At 33.2% G+C, this 21,032-nt stretch overlaps 1 protein-coding gene across 1 annotated transcript; it reads right to left on the bottom strand.

Moving 5' to 3' along the window:
• Positions 1 to 1,773: 1,773 nt before the first annotated feature.
• Positions 1,774 to 20,488, bottom strand: LOC123708618 (kynurenine 3-monooxygenase). The gene is made up of 10 exons (XM_045659412.1): positions 20,393 to 20,488; positions 19,341 to 19,410; positions 16,056 to 16,249; positions 11,798 to 11,846; positions 11,423 to 11,510; positions 10,244 to 10,415; positions 5,058 to 5,309; positions 3,023 to 3,253; positions 2,336 to 2,497; positions 1,774 to 1,941 (listed from the first exon to the last, which is right to left on the bottom strand). Exons 1-10 carry the CDS (start codon positions 20,456 to 20,458, stop codon positions 1,873 to 1,875), a joined length of 1,353 nt encoding a protein of 450 aa, XP_045515368.1. The 5' UTR covers positions 20,459 to 20,488; the 3' UTR covers positions 1,774 to 1,872.
• Between the last annotated feature and the right edge of the window lie 544 nt (positions 20,489 to 21,032).

The following is a 21,032-nucleotide window of genomic DNA, read 5'->3' as shown; positions in this document are numbered from 1 at the left end:
AGTAAAGTCTTATTAAATAAAGCAGTCATTCGATTCGATCCCATTTGTATTTTCACTATGATTAAAATGACAGGTACTTGTCGGTTCCATCTTTAATCGGTGTTGATTATATAATAGTTTAGATGTTTAATCTACTCCCTGGGAACAATGCAGGATATTTTCTCTCTGTATATGTATTAAGGTTTTTAGGTTAAATTTAGATAGGAATAGTTTGTTAGTAGATACAGTGCAGTAATACGTGTATATATATATATATATATATATATATATATCTATATACTCAAAACTTAGCGATTAAAAAGAGTGGAGGAAAGTTTGTTGCCAGTTCATCTTGCTCGCTCTACGCCCTTGACTTGCGAACTCGTAGTAAATGTAAATATAGAATTAATAAGTATTTTATTAATAATATATGAATAAAGTTATTTTGACTTTCACTCTGACTTCAAGTGCACCATAGAATGAGAAACTACAAAGTCAGAAGTTCAACTATACGTTTCCTTACATGTGTTATTATATATTATAATAGTATTAATCTTTGCTGTTTATACATACCTGTTCATTTATATATATAATATATAACTTTATTAGTTTTACTACAAGCGATTTTAATAGGCTACAAAGAGTAGGGTTCAGTCAAGAACTAGACTTTTTCTTTGTCAAAGCAAATAACATTGTTCAAATATTTAGGAGCTTCTAACGGGCAGATATTTTGTACATGCTTTGATCAAACCGCCAATTAAAATACCTTAAGCTGACCAATCCATGTGAGCATTTGGTAAATATTTTTTTGTATATACTTTAGGTTGGAAGTAAACAAATTGATATACATCATATAAACGTATTTTTTAATATAAGACATCCAGTTTTATCACAAAGTTTTCCGACGTATGAGCGTAAATGTTGACTATAATAATTATCATAGATATCATATATGAGGCCAAGGGTTGTAAAAGTTACTTTTTGAATTTTCTTATTGAAAGTAAAAAAAATAACTGGCAAAGAATGTTTTTATCAGAAATATATGGCAATTAATATAGCGACGAAACGTATTTAGTTTGAAAGCAATAAAGTTTAATTAATATAGTATATTTTTCCTTTTGTCAAATATGTATGTCCAATTAATTTTGTCGGAACACTCGATTCGTCGCTTTTTCCGGAATGTGGCTCGTTTGGAGCTGGGAACGCCTCTCAGTTTGCCATCGAATAGTTTTTTTTGTGTTTTTTATCCCGAATTATTTGCAATTTAAGAGCACTATGTATCTGTGTGGTGCATAAAAGAAAATATTGATACTGGAATGATACGTATTTTAAAATGCAATTAAAATACATATAATGTTTGGTTTTTTTTTAATATTTTGTAATAACTTTTCATTTGAAAATATTGCATGCATTTTTTTACTAAAGTATTCTCTTATATCTTGCCGTTAAATTGTGTTTACGTTAAAACGAAAAGAGACAGATAAATTAATACTTTAGTTGAAACGGTATAATAGATTGTTTTATTTTTTATGAATTTGTAATTACATATACAAAAATAATATATAGTTTGTACTATATTTTTAGTTTTGGTTTGCATTTATTTTTAAAGATGAGAAAATCATTATAGATGCCAGTTTTGTCACGAAATTTGCCTGTAATAAATGTACGACAAACTGTTACTTCAAACGAATTTTATATCTCCTTCTAAAACTAAAGAGCAAAGTTGGCACTACTCTAAAGAGCTAATAATATTTTATAAGGCTATAAATAAAAACAATCGGATATTAACATGTTTATTATACACAATCACAATTAATATAACGTTTACATCTTTAAGTCAAACATACAGTCAGAATATCACAATTAAAAGTTATAAATTAAATTCATTGCCATTTATCGCCGATAAAAACAGAAAAGTATAAAAGTAAGAATTCCGAATAACAGTAGGGATACAGCCAACACCTGAAACAGGAATTTCAGATTATTATCAAAGTTGTTGGGGCCTTAATGCTGGGAATGTTCGATTTCCAATATCAGCAAAAATTATAGATAAACTTCAGTTTTGCTCTAACGTGCCGTGACTCACAGTTAACTGTTGGGTTATAGAGTTATGTCAGTGACATAATGATAGTATATATGAAAGACCAAGTAAGTCGGTAAACTTACTTGGTCTTTCGAAAAGGACAAATAAGTCGGTAAATATCTACCAATTAGCTTCTAATATGTTCATGTTTTCACGACGTACTGGTTTGGAAAAGTACCCCGTATCATGCATTTAAATAAACAATATTCACAAATGATTTGATCGAGCTGTCAAAAAGTGACATTGTATGTGCGCATCTGAGAAAATACATACCTTATTTTGCCATTGGCGATTATTAACGCAATCACTGTAAGGCATGGTGCTGAATGTAACAGAATTGTACAGAGGCACCCATAGATCTGGCAAAAACCAAAATATCATGTCGTCCACTGCTTTGCGGAGTCTATACGATGGTCTTGTTACGAGATCGCGCATCTGAAATGCAATATTAAAATATATTCTTATATTAAAAGCTATAGCATTAAAATGCACCTTCTTTTGTTTTATCGAATAGAGGGGGAAAGGAGTAAGTAACACAACTATCTCTACAGCTGTGATACTTTGTGACATTCAACACTTTTTGTCTTCAGTGGTCACGACCACGCACGCTATAAAGCACGCGAAACGTCGGGAGAAATTTAAAATTATGTATAAATAATTATAAGTTTATAATAATACATCGCTTCAATCCGGTAAAAAGTGTATTCTTTAAATGTGTAAAAGCTATGTTAACAAAAGACAATACTTCTTGCACTTTTCCGTGTGCCTCTATCTAACGTTGCTTGGAACGCTCATAAACGTCAAAGCGGCCCGTTGCACTCTTTAGATATATTTGTGTTTATTATTTTTTTGTGTGCACACATAAATAATAAAAGAGCATATATATATAAAACACATGAACAGCGTACTTTATATTTACGACACCTTATCTACAACACGTTAAAAATCCTCGAAAATTACCTCGATATAATTGTACATAGCTAGATCGCAAACTGCAAATGCATCCTTCCATCTTGTATTAGAAAACTCTGGTAGTATATCAGCGAGGTTGTCGCTGTGTTTTGTAAATAGCTGATCCAATATTGTGCAGTCTTCGAAGCCAGCGTTCATACCCTGGCCATAAAATGGGACTACTGCATGTGATGCGTCACCTATTATAAGGGCCTTATCTGATACGTGGTACGGACGGCACTGAAACATAGAAATTAATTATTTTGTCTTAAGAATTTCTTTTTGCGATAAATTATCATGAAATAGATTTAAATAATATTTTATGGTGAAATTGAAAAATTGTAGATTTAAAATAATATTAAAATATTAGGTCCTTACATATGAAATTGGCGTTTTGTATGGGAAGACCAAAAAGTCGAATATTTTTAAATATAATATATTTAATTAATCAAAGTATGAACCATTGTTTTCTATGCACTTTTTCCATCTCATAGGTAGTTCATAGATCCCTTTACTAAAAAAAAATTACCAGTCGGACGGGAATCAATAAAATCTGTGAAGGCGATTTGGACTGCCCCATCGGAGTTAAATTTTTTCCCTTGAAAGTAGTTGTCCAAATTTCGAAAAAAATGGTAATCTGTTGGAGCAAGGTCCGGGGAGTACGGAGGATGTATTAGACATTCCAATTGAAGCTCTTCTAATTTGGTAGCTGTCTGTTGTGCAGTGTGTGGTCTAGCGTTGTCGTGAAGTAGCAGTGGCGTGGAGCGATTGAACAGCCTAGGTTGTTTAGCCGCTAGCTTTTCCATCATGGTTTGCAATTGCTGACAATAGACATCAGCCGTAATAGTCTGGCCAGATTTGATAAAACTGCAATGAACAATACCGGCACTAGTTCACCAAACGCTTACAAGTAACTTTTTTGGGGTTAATTTTCGCTTGGGGCAGGATTTGGCTGGCTGGCCAGAATCCAACCATTGCGCTGAGCGCTTCCGATTATCGTAAAGAATCCATTTTTCTTCACAGGTAATGATTCGGTTTAAAATATCTTCATTATTGGGCCGGTTAAGTAACGTAACGCAGCAGTCGACGCGCGTTTGCCGGTATGCTTCAGTCAATTCCTGAGGTACCCGCCTTTCAAGCTTTTTATCTTCCCAATTAGCTTCAAGTGAATTAAAACAGTTTTATCACTAACACCGCAGCCTGCAGCTAACTCGGACGTGGTTTGCGATGGATCCGCTTCTACAATAGCCTTCAATACTTCATTATCAACTTGGGTCTCAGGCCGTCTACGGGGCTTATTCTGCAGGTCGAAATTTCCAGAACGAAAACGTTGGAACCAAAAACGAACTGTGTTTTCTTTTGCAACATGACCGCCATACACATCATTCACCCTTCGAGTCGTTTCCGCAGCACTAGTGCCACGGTGGAACTCGTACTCATAAATAATGCAATACTTTAAGTTTTCCATTTTGTAAAATGAGTGACGCAAACAGAAAAAAACAGAAGAAAAAAACAAATGAATGACGGTCATCGAAGTACAGATACGTGAGTAAATAGCTGTACAAATTTGAATTTGAAATTCCTAACCAAAGAGGAGGTATTTGAGGTCAAAGTGGCCAGTACGACAAAACGCCAATTTCATATGCAAGGACCTAATATTTAAGATACTTCGTCTCCAGATTTCAAGGTTGGTGCACTTTTCCTTGAACGTAAAGGGAGGTCCACGACCAGTCTTTCCACTGGTCGCCCTAGTGGCTAGGATCAAGAAGTAGTATATATCCTGAGCGGTCGCAATCGTAGCCATACATGCCGCTACATATCTACCAACGTAAGACTTTTCGAGTATATTTTGACTTAGCACTTTACAATGAAAATTATGAATTCAACAAAACATTCTCCTTATTCAAGTTCGAGTTTAAGAAGTTCATGAAGACCATTTAAACGGCAAGAGAATCAGCTGATGAGCAAAACTAAATACTATTTATTCAGTTAAAGCTAGCTAAATAAATAGGAAATCCACTTTACAACTTAGTAACTAATTTACCTTGACTGTAATAAGCGGCGAGGGAGATCCATTAAAATAATCTTCGATCAATTTCTTTTCACCGATCAAGGGGACGGCGTCGGGGAAGTATTTGTCAAAGAATTCAAGAAGTTTGCTCTCTGAGTCAATGCTTCTGAAGTTCACAAATGGCATGAACAACGTCACCGTCCAGGAACAGTCCTGGTTTGGAAGGGCAATCATCATGAAGTTACCGCGAGGCCAGATGTGAAGATAATTCGGCGGCATCTGAAACTTAAAAGTATCCAAAGTAAGAAAACATATTGAAGATGGAACGAGGAAATTAAATAGAAAAAGAGTGTGCCGAATTTTAAAAGGTCAGTGTTAATTTTGAATCGTAATTAGTTACAGTACAAGTATGGTCGTATTTTTAATCAAAAAGAACAACATTATACCTCTCAAATTAATAAAAAAAATCACATCGAGTTGTAAGTGCTTTCAACATGATTCGGCAAAACCATGTCCTTTTCGCTACTATACCTACGACATATTTTATGTGATTCTGAATTATTATACTAAAATTCTTTATAGTTTCTTTACGAGTCATTTATATCCAAACCTATCGTTATAATAGTCCGTATACAAAAATTATGTATTATTTTACAACTGTATTCGTATTTGATCATTAATTTTCGTCTAATGAACATGCAAGTGACATTTCCAGTAATTGTCACGTCATTATATTACATAACTTTGTATTCAGAATATTTCCAGACTGTCTGTGATATTTTAGGAGGAAGGTTCAAATTTTGAGCATTGCGCTACTTTTTTGTCATGAAGAGTCAGTTTTTCCTAATATATTGTGTAGTGACATGCTATGGAGATTTGGAGCTATTACTTAATGCAAATAATATTTCGAACAAACCAGATGACTGCGTGAATGAGTTAATCAGCAAGCATTGTGGATCGCATGTAAGCATTGTCTTATCACCTAGCAACATAAAATTCATTCCAATTAACAGTAATTGTGTGACATATGTTGTAAGATCTTACGAACACAACGAATGGTTCATAACAACAGATATTTATATTATTTATTTGAAAAGTCTGGACATGTATAATTGGGAGTTAAGATATGATGAAATGTGGAATCCCCGAGCGAAATTCATAATTGTCATATCACATAAAGTCACAAAATTGGATTTAAAAAAAGTCTTCGATAAATTGCTAGAATTCAATTTATTTAACATATTTGTAATACTTAATGAAAATCATACGCAAGTAACATTCACATATTATCCACTAAGAAAGGGGAATTGTGGGAATAAGTTCGATAAAATAGTCAAACTAAAATCTTGCTATGATCTTGTAAACACATTACCAACAAATTTCGAAGACTGTTCAGTAAATGTGTTAATTAAAGAACATAGAAAATCTACAGATGAGTATTTAACATCATTCGATCAATACGTTTTAAACTTAATAGCAAATAAAATTAAAATCAAGTTCAAATACCGTTTTATTAATACACAAATTGGGGGAACGCTTCTTCAGAATTATACAAAGACAGGAACGATGAAATATTTACAGAATAAGGAGGCTGATTTGGTAATTGGCGGATATTTATTAAATGCAAAACGTACCATAATTAGCGATGCTATTTATGCACAAAATTACATTATGGTCAAGTCAGTATTGCCATGTACAAATCAACATTTATGGAAAATCGCATTTACTGCATTTAAATCTGATTCTTGGTTAATTATATTAAATTCGTATATTTTTATAGTTTTAGCCATAAGTTTAATACGTCATATTTTTGGTTTAAAAATTAATCACATTCGATTAGAAGTGTTGGATTATTTTTTTGGGCACGGCGGCAATACTTACTTCAGAATTAAAAGACTAAGAATCATTTTAACAATTTGGATTTGGTACACTGTCTTAATTACAAACTTTTATAGCAGTTCTCTATACAGTTTGCTTACTACTATAACACACCGGCTTAGGGATACCCCAAATGTATCAGCTGTAGCGAATACGGGACTCAAGCCATGTATAACGGATATATTGAGAGACAAATATGTAATTAATTATAATTTGTCATTTCCTGGAGAGTTATCAGATCGCTGCTTTACTATAGAAAATGTTTTTGAAACAATGATGACGCGAGACGACTACTTTACTATAATAACTGAATATGATTATTATTTGTATTTTCAAAACAAATCTAGAGACGGTGATAAAATTTTACATCCTTGGACCTTTTCCCCCTCTTTGGTTTACGTACAATATGCAAGCAAAGGATTTTATCTAAGGGACGTATTTCAAAAAAAAGTGAGCCGCTTTTTTGAGTGTGGCCTGTTACAACATTATTTCTATGTTTATTTTGCTAATATTACAGGAAAACAAATTACAGTTCACCTATCTACAGGCAGAGTTTATACAGTCTTAACATTGGCTGATGTTCGTATAGCTTTATGTGCCCTTATTATGGGCTATATTATATCATTGCTTATATTTGCAATTGAAATTTTTAAATCCAATACAAACAATAGAGATGTGAACTAACTTTAAAATCATAATACAATCGTAAATCTATTGACTATTTCTTTGAAAAACTAATGCTTGTTATGCTAAACAAGATATTGCAATTATTTATATTAATTGTTTTAATTCATTCCATCAACTTATTAACAAATTCAAACGTCATGGTCAGTGGCTTGTTTCACGATCCAAATAAATGACAGTCATACAAGTATTCATGGAAATTTTACTTTGGGCTTTGGTAACATTTGTTTTTTCTATAACTATTAATTATTGCTGTATAATTGCAGCTTGTGTTTACCCAACTTAACTACAGGTGTCTTATTTGTTTATGTATAATTGTTATTTACCTTTCACGATATCTAATACTATAAAACAAAGTATCGTATCTAGATTAACTGATCGTACAAAAATGGCTTCAATGAAAGTGGTGCTGCATCTTTTTTCGATCATACTGGTAAAGTATTGTGTATTATCTTTAGTGAACAACTCAGCTATTCTAAATCAAGTTTATAATAGAGAGGATTATTTGAATTCAGAATGTGTAAAAAAATTAATCACCGACCATCAATGCGGGATTCATATTACTATCGTCGTTCCCGATGCTAATTTCCAAAATTTTATTAATATAAATAGCAGCTGTTACGATTATGTCGTTGTAACATACGAACCTGTCGAATTGCCATTTAATACCAATTTGTATCTTATCTACTATAATGTAAATAAAACTGGATCTTCATTTTGGAAGCTGAGATATTATAAATATTGGAATCCAACAGCGAAATTTTTGTTTGTAACAACATCTGAAGTACAATATCCTGGTTTAAAGGAAATCTTTCGAAAATTATTAAAATATTACATTTTAAATGTTACTGTTTTGACACAAATAAATAAAACACAAGGTTCGTGGACGTTTTATCCTCTTAAAGATGGCAACTGTCTTTCAAATTACGATAAATTAGAATATCTAGGAAGTTGCGTTAATAATGTCATCTTTCCCGTGGCAAAAGACTTAACGAACTGTACCGTTTTAGTAACGGGAAATAAAATTGTGGATAAAAAATCATATATAAATTACATACAATATTTAGAAGAATTTCTCATAAATGTGAGTTCAAAAGCTATTGGTATCAAGTTAAAATATTCTTTTGAAGACTACGATTCTAACGATGGAGAAGTGTTGAATAACTATACATCTGTTGGAATGTTAAATTATCTTCAAAAAAGGAAAGCGGATATTGTTTTTGGAGGATTTTTTCTTACAGAAGGAAGAGCGTCAATTTACGACTTTGTTTCTGGTTACAAATATACAAGTGTAAAGCTGTTGGTACCTAACTCGGGACCAAAACGTTGGAAAATATTTTATAGAACCTTTGGGATGCGAAGTTGGAGTCTTATTGCGTGTGCTTTCATTAGTATCACTGTGATAACAATGGCTATCAGTTACTACTGCTTTCAGATTAAACATATTAGCAGAATTCCTCTTCATTTAATTGATTATTTCTTTGGCCACTCCGATAGGAATTTGTTTAAAGTGAAAAAGCTTAGAATAATTTTGATACCTTGGGTTTTCTTCACTTTTTTTATTGCGAGTTTTTACAATAGTGAAATTGTTTCATTATTAACAAAACCAGGATATGAGCCGCAGTCGTACAGTTTCGTTGAACTTAAACAAAATGGGTACTCGGCTTGCATTTCTGATTCCCTTCGCGCGTACATTGAAATAGTATACAATATAACACAGCCAGATGATCAGGTACCAGAATGTAAAAATACTGAAGATGTATTAAATACAATAACCACGCGTGAAAACTATTACACCGTAGCAGACTACTCCCAGTACCACAGCAACCTTTGTCACTATAATACTCGTTTTGATGAAGAAGATATGTTAAACAATATCATTTATGTTCTTTACACAAACAAAGGTTTTTTATTAAAAGAAATGTTTAAAAGAACGGTTAGTGCTATATTTGAATCTGGTATAATACAAAATAGTCACATATACAGATTCATAAGCAAAGCTTGCGTAAAACACCCTGATCCCTCCGAACAAATATATAAAGTGCTTTCGTTACACGACCTCCAACTAACATTCTATATCCTTTTAACGGGTTATTTAATCTCCTTAGTAGTTTTTCTTATTGAATGTATTTCTAGAAAATACACATCTTAAATATTATGTTGTTTTTAACCGCCTAGACCAGTATTGGTAATATAAATAAATAAATAAAATGTGTGCGTGTACTAGTGTACACACGGAAGACGTGAAACTTCTTTATGACCTTATTTTTCGAAAAATGATCTACTAGATGCAACTTTACAGAAATTGGTTAAATAAACTTAAATAAGATAAAGTTTAGCAAAAGGCTTTTATTTTCATAGGCATAAATACAAATAATACAATTATTTTATTTTACCTTATTACTACTAAGATTATTTCATTAATTTTAAAAGTTTTTAAATCTTGTTATCGTTATTATATATTTTTGAATCTCTTCGAATCAAACGTGGTAGGGACAAGTAAAAGATGACTCGTAACGAGAAAATGTGACGCGTAACCGAAAAATGTGACGGTATTTTTTTTTTCAAACACCATAAAGAAGTTTCACTTCAATAATCTATACTAAACTAATCTATTGTAAAAACTATGCCTCATGTAATGTAAGTAATATACTTACTGTATCGTCTTCACTGGGCGGTATACACAATTCCAAGTAACCGTGTTCTATGTACTGCTGACTGAAGTCAAACAAAGGCTGTTTAAGCATCGCTCGGCGGACAGTAGAGAATGCCCCGTCAGCACCAATTATTAGGTCAGCTTTTACCGAAACCTTCTCCTTTGTATCCGTTCTGAAATTGAATTAATTAATGTTTGTGAAAGAGTCACGAAGATTAATAATTTAATATTAATATTGTATATTAAAAGCTCGCTGTTTTCTCAAATTCACAATTACACTGAATTTTCTCGTATGGTACGAGCAAGTATCATTAGATGAACATTAGTTTATAATTGAATACGACAGATATACTTGTAAGGGCTAGTTGATCTAGTTCCTAGGGTGGGAAATTTAACACCTCAATGATGACTTGATTCACTATAACTCACTCCACTGATTTTACGTGAACTGTATAACTTCAAACTTGTACAAACAAATTGCCCATCCGCATCCGCACTTGTAGCAAGATTCTTAAGAATATGTTTCATAAAAAAATGTTTAGAATTTAATTAAATAAATATTCAAAGCTAACATACTTAATGTAGGTTTTGTTATTATTGCACCATACTTATGACACGATAGTTTTAAACTGCATTCGATTATATGTAAAAACTAAACTCTTAACGATCTCTCGTACTCTTAACTGTACGCTTCCGTCTATTTCTGTCAAATTGTTTTTCGTGTTAGTGACTAGTGTTTAAGTGTATGCAGCTTAATTAAGATAAAATAGAATTTAAACAAAATGCGAAATTGTTAAGAGGCAAATCAGCTTATTATTGTTATTAATAGGTGGGTTATGCCATTTAACAAACTGTGTATCTAGTGTTACGGTTGCACTGACTTCTACATACTCTACATAAGATTAAGGTCCCGTTTTGTAAAACATACCTCAACTAATGATTTGCTGTTGAGTTCATACTTAGAGAAAACTAACAATGATCTTTTTAGAATGTCTTAAGACGTGCTTTAAAATACGGACCTAAGACACTATAGAATCGATAGAGTTAACAGTCACATACGCTATTTGGTAAAAATTTAAACTTACCAAACATCTGAAAAATGTTTTACACTGTACTATTTTATTTAAATAAGTTAAGCTCCATAAACAGTATGACAATATCCCACTGTAATTATACTTACTTGATAAAAGTAAGTTCGCCATTCGGCAAATTTGTTTCAAGAAGTTTGTGATTGAAATTCCTCGTCACGTTTTTATAATTCTCGGATTCTGAAACATTTAGGTGCAATAGCTGTATTAAATGTCTTTACATATTTAAAGATTTTCAAGATTACATACATAACTGGACGTATCCAGTACTTCTCTACAATTACCTAGGGTTTATAAATCATATAAACGCGAATTTATTACACTATTTACACATTACGTTAAGAGTGCGTTAAAGCAGTCATGCTCTATAAGAGAAACGGTGACTTCTATAAATTCGCGATTGTATTCGTTAATCATTTAATTAACATTTTTAAAGCACTGTAGTAGTTAAGTTATAGAATAATTACCTTTAAGGAGAATGCTGTTCAAATAATTTCGTCCTATTGAATAAATGCTCTGAAAAATATGGTTGTATTATTATCACTTTACCAGTTTTTACAGTTTACCAGTACCTAGTGGCTTAAATGTAACTGTAATTCTTCCTTCGTATTAAGACTTTACCAATGAATTTCTCTTTCTATATTGAGGACTGGCATGTGTAAAAACAGAGCCGAACTTGCGTTACCGTTCGGGTCTGTACATCACGCTCAACACGTTTTTTATGTCATCTCAAAAAATATCTCAACTAGAAGAGTTACTTTTTCTGTTATGGGCGGTATTTTGTTGTTTTTAAATTTATATTTTTCTTCATTTTTATATGAGTCGAGCACATTACTCGAGACAACGTGTTTGAGGATTCGCATTTGGAGGTTATATATTAAACATAAACATACATATAATATTTATTAGTAACAAATATTTTTATGGAACATTTTAAGCGTGTAATGTGTGGTTGTATTTCCTGACTCAACATAATGCTGTGGAGCAATCGTGTCCCACAGCACTGTTCATTCTGCTAAGGACCAGAACAGTTTGTTTGCGGCTCAGACGCAAAAAAATAAAAAGAATAATAAATGTTATAATAACAATAGTAAAAATTAACAGTATAAGTATATTTACTTGGATCACTAGTCTTGCAATATTTGTGTGTAAATGTATATATTTTTGGGCAGATTATAAACAAGATTTTGTGCGATTTTTGTTGAGTAAGTAGATATATTTTATAACTGTTTCGAAAATTTGATTAGTTATTATTATTATTAAGTTGAGACACGTTCCCTTCCTTTTTTAAAGACAGGACACTTCCTAGTCGTTTGGATAAAACCCGTATATAATTTGGCTAATTAGATTTTGTATTGCAGGAGAAACTTTGATTTTAATTAACTTTAGATCGGATACTTTTATCAAGTCCCGGTGTTTTTGAGCATTTAGTATGTTGTTCTGTGTAATTCTATTCATTTGTTAATCGGTCCTGTATTGGAACAGTACGCTTGAGTTTATTTGGTTACACATGATGTCTGTGCTTCACAGTCAACGACACTTTTCACAATCCAAGCTTTGGTATTTTTGAGATTTTACAAGTCGTTTTTTTGAAAGCGTTTTCGAAGGACACGCGAATATAAGTATATATTTTTCAGGGGAAATAATTTAATTACTACGGACGTACTAGCAAACAAGTTAGGTAGTTAGTTAGGTAGTACGGACTTAATGAGCGAACGCGGCAGAAGATATTTTTCAATGCAAGATTGAGTAATTTTTTTTTCTGTTCTAATAAAGTCAGTCCATCCATATCTCCAAGTATGTATATTTGTACATGGGATTATTTTTAGGTCAGTTTTAGTATCACCAACTTAAAGTAAATTTGTTACTGAGATGAAATTCGATATGCATTTATCAAGCTCCCTTACAAACATGTTTTGGGTTCTAGGCTTTGGTGGCCTGTAAATAGCACATACGACTATCTATATATATATTAGTTTGACCCAATTTTACATAAATCTATTCAGTTTTCACATGTACACATAATACCACCCACTTTTTTATCGATTCCTAGTTGAGTGTGCTATATAGGAATATCAAATGAAAATTAAATTATGTGAGAAATTTCGTTTTTTATAAGAAAATCTATTAGAGATACTAACATCAAGGATCTATTAAGTTATAAGTCAGGCATTTAAAATTAAGATATTAATATGTTCTTTAACTATGTATTGAAGACATGTGTTTTTTTTCTTATCTGAGGATGTCATCTAGAGATCTAATCAGATGAATTTTACTTTACGTTGAGTAATCTATCTTTCAAACAATGACTTTTCCATCTTTACACCATATAAACTTATATGTCATGCTGACTCTGGATTTAGTGTTGTATAATATAGCTTTAGTGTGTTTGGTTAAGGCTTCCTTCACATTGAACCTATTACTGATGATTGTTAGACACTTAGCTTTAGTGGCAGTGATCCATTGTTGCTGCATAGTTCTGAAGATCAATTTAATTAAAAGAACGCCAGGTCTTTCTTTACGTCCTTTGGACGGTTCCAGTGGAGATGCCACTTCTAATTGTTTGTATTTAAGAGATTGTAGTTTTTGTTTTCTAGTTTTGAAATAGATTATTTTTGGGTCTTTATACACTGTTCCATTGATAGCTGATCCTTTAAGAAGTTAAGAGAAGGCTCGGTGTGAACCATCTCTTCTTTAAAAGTTTTCTTGAGCTCTCTGCTTATGTCTCTGCAACAAGTTGGTTCACTTCCAGGTTGGTTCACTGCCACTTCCGTTATAATTTTCTTGCTCTTATAACATTTTTTAACCACCTATACCATAATAATGTTCTTAATATTGGATACAACTTTTTTTAGTACGAATATTTTGTATTTTTATGTTAATTTGTAGGTGGGTCTGCACTCAAGGCTTGCACGACAAGACAAGTTTAATCGTTAATGTAGAAAATAAACAAAGCGTAGTAGCGCTTTTTAAAGAGCTACGTGCGCCAAACTCCATCCAATTATGTACTCTCCTTCCGAAATTATATTTGCTATTGTAACCGGGCAGTGTAAAAGTACACTTCCTGTTCTGTATTCAATGACTTAACACTAAATAAACTCTGTAGCTCAGTTTACGTTATTCAACAGGGTAGCAATTACATTTGTACTCAGCAGTTGTTTTATTGACTTATGCGTAACTCGGAACAGGAACTGGCCGCCCGCGCGGCAATTGTCATTATAGCTGAAAACAGATTAGGGTAAAAAACCGCCTCCACTGGAGAAGGCGTGGACCTTTCCTGCGTACTTCACTCATTTCAGTGACCTTCCGTCCTGCTCTATTCAGGCAATTGACCACCCCGCGGCCCAAGCCGCCCAAGGCCCGAGTCTCGCAGGAGACGCCCGTGCGCTAGTCGCGGGAAAAACGCCCATTCCGGCCGAGCTTAGCTCTAGGCCCTAAAGGCTAACATCAAGATTCCTTTCAAAAAATATCCATACAGGAACAAGTTGGTGTGGCCCTCAGTTCGATTGAGCTGTCGAACCAAGCAGAAACCTTTAAAAAGTAGACTTTAATGCCTAAATTTAATGGCTGATGCCAAACAAACCAATATCTGACGTCATTATCTTCAACAATTTGCAGGTCCTGTTTTCTTAAAATTCAGGTCGTGCTTTCGAGACATTGTTCAGGTTATTGTTTGTTGCTTTGACAACAATCGATCCCTGTCAATGTCCCTGACTCTGTCTCAATCCTCTCCCCTCTCCGCTCTTCTTCCTGTCGCTAGAAGACAATATTCCTATCGCTCTTTGTCACTATTATCTCCGTAATACTTCATATTTTATCTACAAAATGTGCCTCGCAATTCCAGTTTATGAATTATCTAAACATTTTTGTTATATCTTTACTAGTTTTAGACATTATAATGTTTAAGACGTTGTTTGATTGAACGCGTTAATCTCGGGAACTCTTTGGATTTTAATATTGCTATTGTGATGAATTGCCTATTTGTCAAGGAAGGCGCTGCAGATCATATATAATACAAGTAATATGTAACATTAACATAATATGTTTATGATTGACGTAATGGACTGAATTAATTCATACATTTCACGAGACATTTGACGTAATTTGTCTGTGCGTGGGAAATGCTATTTCAAATTTATGTGCGAACGTTTCATCTAATTTACTTAAATAATAATTTATTTATTTAAAATAAAACATGGGTGCGAGTCTCAACCCTTCAAATATGAATTATTCCTTTATGTGTGAAGTGAAGTGCGTATAACAAAATCAACAAGTAGATGCAGGAATAATTAATATAATCTTAAATAAGTTATACGATTTGATAAATATAAAATAAATAAAAATACGTGTATTCGTTAAATATACACGCAGAGATTCGGGAATTCTTTTAAGTAAAATGTATGGTCTTCCAGGACAAACACATTATAAATTAATCAATCAAAATATTATCTTAATAGACAATGCGAATGGTAGGACATATCTATAATTAAAATCATCTAATTTTTGGTCTTAGGTATGCCTTTATTCTCAATGCTTTTATTAACCGTAATATTACCTAATATTATTTACAAATTAGTATTATATAGGCACACAGAAAGAATATTTTATTAGCACAGCCGTGATTATGAAAACCGTCATAAAGCGAGTCGCAAGCCAATAGGCCAACAATTTACATTTTACATACAAATTTTCGTACTTATAAATTTACAAATTACTTCACAGTACCTGATTTGTACGAGCGTCGTATGGAATTGAATATGTTGAGCCATCCGGTCTATGTATCATTCGAGCACTCATTGGTATACCATGTTCTTTTACCATAATATCTTCAAGGCCGACATCCTTTAACGCTCGGCGTCCGCGCACTGATAGTGCTAAGTTGATGGATCTACCCCTAATTTGTGGGGTTTTTCGTATATCTGAAACCAATAAAACTTAATAAGGTTCTGTATCTTAATGGAGGGTATACTATTTTTACCACGTCCTAAATGAAGGATGTTATTTTGATGCACATAGCTCCCGACAAAATGAGTCAAAATGTTTTTGAATTAGATTTCTTTTCTACGAAAACCGGCGCAATACAAAGGTGCAGCTAACACAAAAATATTTATGGACACCATTGAACTTTTGAACTTTTATACAATACTTATAAATATTGCAATAATATTAAAGATTGCAACCTAAGTATGTCATATATGTACTTTTTACAATTGGTCCTGGCCTTAGACTCTTGTATCTGTTTCGTCATGTTTTTTTCTAATAGCTAGTTGATAATTCTATGCTTGATACGCGACGTCGACTTGAGCTAAGGCTTCCCTGTCCTCACGACATTTGCCTTCACCGTAAGCATGAATGTTAAATTCGCTGATAGAAAGATAACTCCACTAGTGGAAAGCCACGGTTTGAACCTAACACCTCAAGGAAGGTAATCGCACGCTCAACTGTAAGTACTTTGATTATTTGATTAGACCACCCAGAAGCAGTGCGTTGTATTTCCCGATAGATTGACATTGCCCTTGAGTATATTGCAGCAAAATGTGTCCCATTACAATTGGATAACAAGAGAACGGAAATATATAATTATCGGCTGATTGACGTCTTGGCTCAATCGATCAAATAAAAAAAAACAGGTGCCCGAATTATTTTACGATATTTACATACTTTTGGAAATTCAAAGAGTGCCACGCCTTTTGATATAAAACGATTCATCGCTTAAAGTTAGCTAAATATTTTTCCTCACCATCACTCAAGTACCTAGGTAACACTGAAAATGTTTAGAAACTGAAAAACGACTTAATGTAGAATGTTGCCAATACTTTTATTGTTTTTCGAAGTAATCTCCGTTCCTCTCTACACATCGTCGCATTGGATGGAATCACTGAGAAAAGCAGTGGGCCCATTCTGCCTTAGGGGTCTCTTCTATGGCATTTTCGTACGCTTCCACCGCATCTTCAAGGCTCGTAAAGCGAATACCTCGAATTTTATATTTAATTCTTGGGAATAAATGAAAGTCGCAGGGCGCCAGGTCAGGACTTTATGGCGGATGACTCATTATCTCGACACCTGCCATAGTCAAATATTCAGTCCATGCGAAGGTGTTTCTGGTCGTAGGTTAAAGTATGGGGAATCCATCTGTCACAAAGCTACCTGACGCCTAAATGCTCGTGTAATATTCTTTGAACTTCACTCATACCAATGCCTAGGCTTGCCCGTATATGCTGATAGGTCACTCTCTTATCTTCCTCTATCATGCGTCGCACAGCACTGATGTTATCTTCAGTAGTTGCTGTTAAAGGACGTCCCTTACGCGGACATCATCAATGAGATCGCTCGTCAGCGCTAAAACTAAACAAAACGAACGCGAACAAAAATATTTTTGAAGGCAGTTGCTACAACAGGTAATTCCGAACCGAATTGATATGACCCCGCAAGAAAAGAGCTTAACATTCAAATGTCTTACAATGGCTTTGCGATCGGGTTATAATGGATAGAATTCTATTTTCTCAGTGTGGCGACTTGGCAGCCTATAAAAACAAAAGACGATGAGATTCGTACACTAGTAATCCATCTGACAACAGATTCATTTAATTCACAAAGTACTTAATTATATTTTATATATGACATATAATCATATGTATAGTATAGAACAAAGTAGATATGCTGAGTACTTGTGATGGCACCTTTACGTCGATTCTTTATTATTTTATGATTCCCCGAATAAATGTATTTACTTTCAATTGAAAGACTTAGTATAACTTAGTTTTAAGAAGGCCGCTTAGAATTATCATTACTTGAACCTAATGGTAATTTAAAAAAATAACCGCGTTACATATTTGACTATACCAATTAATATTATTTAGGTATAAATATACTACTGGAAAGGTAATATTGGGTACCCGCGGGCATATTCCCAAGTCATCTCGTTTTGAGAAATGTATACAATCATACAAACCTACAGTTAAAAAAATTGCAAGCATACCTAAATATAATCCAATAATATCATACATACAGGTCACTGGTGTGACCAATTTTTTTTAAAGTGAAACAGACAACGGCTTATAATTTTATCAAGTTTTTATCTTACAATAAATGAGCGATGTTGTTATCAATATTAAAACAATGACCATTACACAAATATTCTAAGGGACAATTTCCCATCAGACAAAAACTGTATAAACTATTGGGACTCTATAAACTGTTTACTCCATAGGAGGTTCAGACAAATTACCAACTATAACTCCTATATGTCAATACGTTTGTGTGTGCGTCAATTACGATCTTTTAAAGGCCGGCAACGCACTTGCGAGCCTTCTGGAAATCTGAGTATCCATGGGCGCGGTATCACTTAAAATCAAATGATCCTCCTGCCCGTTTGCCTCCTATTACATTAGACAGATGTAATGGTGTTCATGACGCTTCGCCATCGTTGCTTATTAGAGGTCATCCTGCTGCACTCATTGAGTGAACCTTCTATGGTAGACTTGGCAGAGATGTGGTCAGTCCAACGCGTAGGTGACCTTTCACGTGGTCTGGTGCCTTCCATCGTCCCCTGGACAACAAGGCCTTCTATTTACTGTTCATCACGCCGAGATACGAGTCCGAAGAATGTAAGGATGCGAGATTGTACTGTTGAAAATAGACGCTGCTTAATACCGAGTTCTTGAAGTATGGAGACATTTATACGAAACTCGGTCCACCAAACCCAAAGCATTCTCCTCCAGCACTATATATCCAGGGCGTCGTTCTTTTCCGCCTTTCCACATCTTGTATGCAAGATCCACGTTGTATCCGCGTACAGAAATATTTGGAATAAAAGTATTTTGTTATATTCCTATTTCTCCATAATTTTTACAACATCGCCGTCCTTGTGGTGCCCATACGTCGGTTAACGTTAGGAGTGATCCTTTGAAAGTTGAGAATAAAAAGCTGTATTCTAAAACTAGTGCTAAATAATATATATATTGTGCGTGCGGAATTATATTGTGTAAAATTTCTATTCAAGTTACTCACCTTCGCGATATTCGAAAAGAGTAACATTGTGCCCTCTTCTGGCCAAATATAGAGCTTCTAATGATCCTACCTGGAAGTAAGTATTATTGGTCATAGTCTAAAAATATTAGTCCAGAGATTATAGAAAAATCTTTGGTTGCAGTACAAACTCTTTACTGATAACATCTAAATGTCATTGCACTATTTTAAAAATACTCTTTCTCTCCTCTAATGCCTCTTTTAGTCACTATGTATTAATGCTGCGATGAAAAGAGATAGAGGACTATAAAATCAAAACAGTGGTAGACAGATTATATTATTAGATATTTTTTATATATAAGGCGGTAAGCTCGCTTGTCTTGAATATTGGCAAATATACTAAAAATCACCAGTAAATATGCAGCTATATAAATATGATTTAGGTTAGACTTTATTACGTCCGTATTTTAGAACCTGCAATCCTAGACTTTGACATATTTGACACTTGACATGATGTCACTCGAGATACGAATTGGTTATTTCATAATGTTTCGTGCCAGTGGAATTTTGTTGAAAATGCCATTGATAAATAAACAACCGAAGAAAAATAAAACATATAAGTTGACTTATAGCTCAATAAATCATTTGAATGAAGATTATGAACATTGATAATTTTGAAACCTTGTTCGATCACGCGTAAATTTTTCGCAGTGAATTCAAACTTGTAATAGAAAATCGTCAATGAGCAAAAATTAACAATTATAACATATTTGATTACTAGCCCAAATTAAAAAGGTTTATCAACTTGTTGTCATCTCTAGTACAGAGGAATAATTTGCGAATTTGTTTCTGTAACGAATAAATTTAAAAACTAATGGACGGAATTCAACACTTCTTTCATCATTAGAATGCTACATTATCCTTGAGACAGACAGTCTATATTTGTTTTCAATTTTTTTTAATTATAAAGGTCCAGTGTGAAGCAATGACAGCTCGTTTAAAATAAAGTCAGAAAATCAAAGTTAAAAAAATCGATAACATTGGAACGATCTAAAAAAAATTAAAATATTAAATTTTATAAAAAATAGACATACCAGACCTCCACCGACCACTGCAATATTGAGCGGCTTTTTACCTCCATTTTCTAACAACATTTTCATCGAGAGATGTTTATTGTATCTCGCGCAACGCACTACTGATAAATCAAGCGATCCTCGTGGACATACCAATTTATACATAACATACGCTAAATACGACAAGTTTGAAGCCTTAAAGTATTCATAAGACCCGTTAACCAAAAATTGTACTTGCTTTTTTTGCGTGTTGCTTGAATCATATCGTCTTTTTATAATCTTCATTATTGTTGCAATAATTAATAAATAAAGCATTAAATCGCTAAATTGCTAATATAGGAAAACATTTTTGTATGTTTAGGATAATGTTAAAAGAACTTTATTTATTTCTCATTACATATATATAATTTTTTTACATGATAGGGCAAAAAGTTTTTGTGTTTTGTATTTTACTTTAAACATTAAATTATATGTGGAAAAAACCCCTTTTTTCCAGTATCTAAGTTCCATAAATCCATCTAAAAAGAAGTATAGTAAAGTTTTCTTAGCGCTTGCAAATAAACCAATATAGATTGATAGCATACTTAAAAATACTTAAAAAGATGACTTAGGAATGTTTTCAAACTATTTACGAATTTATTGTTTAGGTATAAAGTAGTTG

The sequence above is a fragment of the Pieris brassicae genome, chromosome 4 (assembly GCF_905147105.1).
Source record: "Pieris brassicae chromosome 4, ilPieBrab1.1, whole genome shotgun sequence".
NCBI classification, from domain to species: domain Eukaryota; kingdom Metazoa; phylum Arthropoda; class Insecta; order Lepidoptera; family Pieridae; genus Pieris; species Pieris brassicae.
The sequence above is the reverse complement of the archived record's forward strand: the minus strand, read 5'-3'. Positions and strand labels throughout refer to the sequence as shown.

What these genes read in the sequence shown, in the direction of transcription:
- LOC123708618 (XM_045659412.1), bottom strand. Translation starts at nt 20,458, where the DNA reads ATGAAAATGTTGTTAGAAAATGGAGGTAAAAAGCCGCTCAATATTGCA. An exon ending in ACGACGCTCGTACAAATCAG is followed by an intron (nt 11,847 to 16,055) that starts GTACTGTGAAGT and finishes CATATTTTTCAG; the next exon opens with AGCATTTATTCAATAGGACG. An exon ending in GGCGAACTTACTTTTATCAA is followed by an intron (nt 10,416 to 11,422) that starts GTAAGTATAATT and finishes ATTCAATTTCAG; the next exon opens with AACGGATACAAAGGAGAAGG.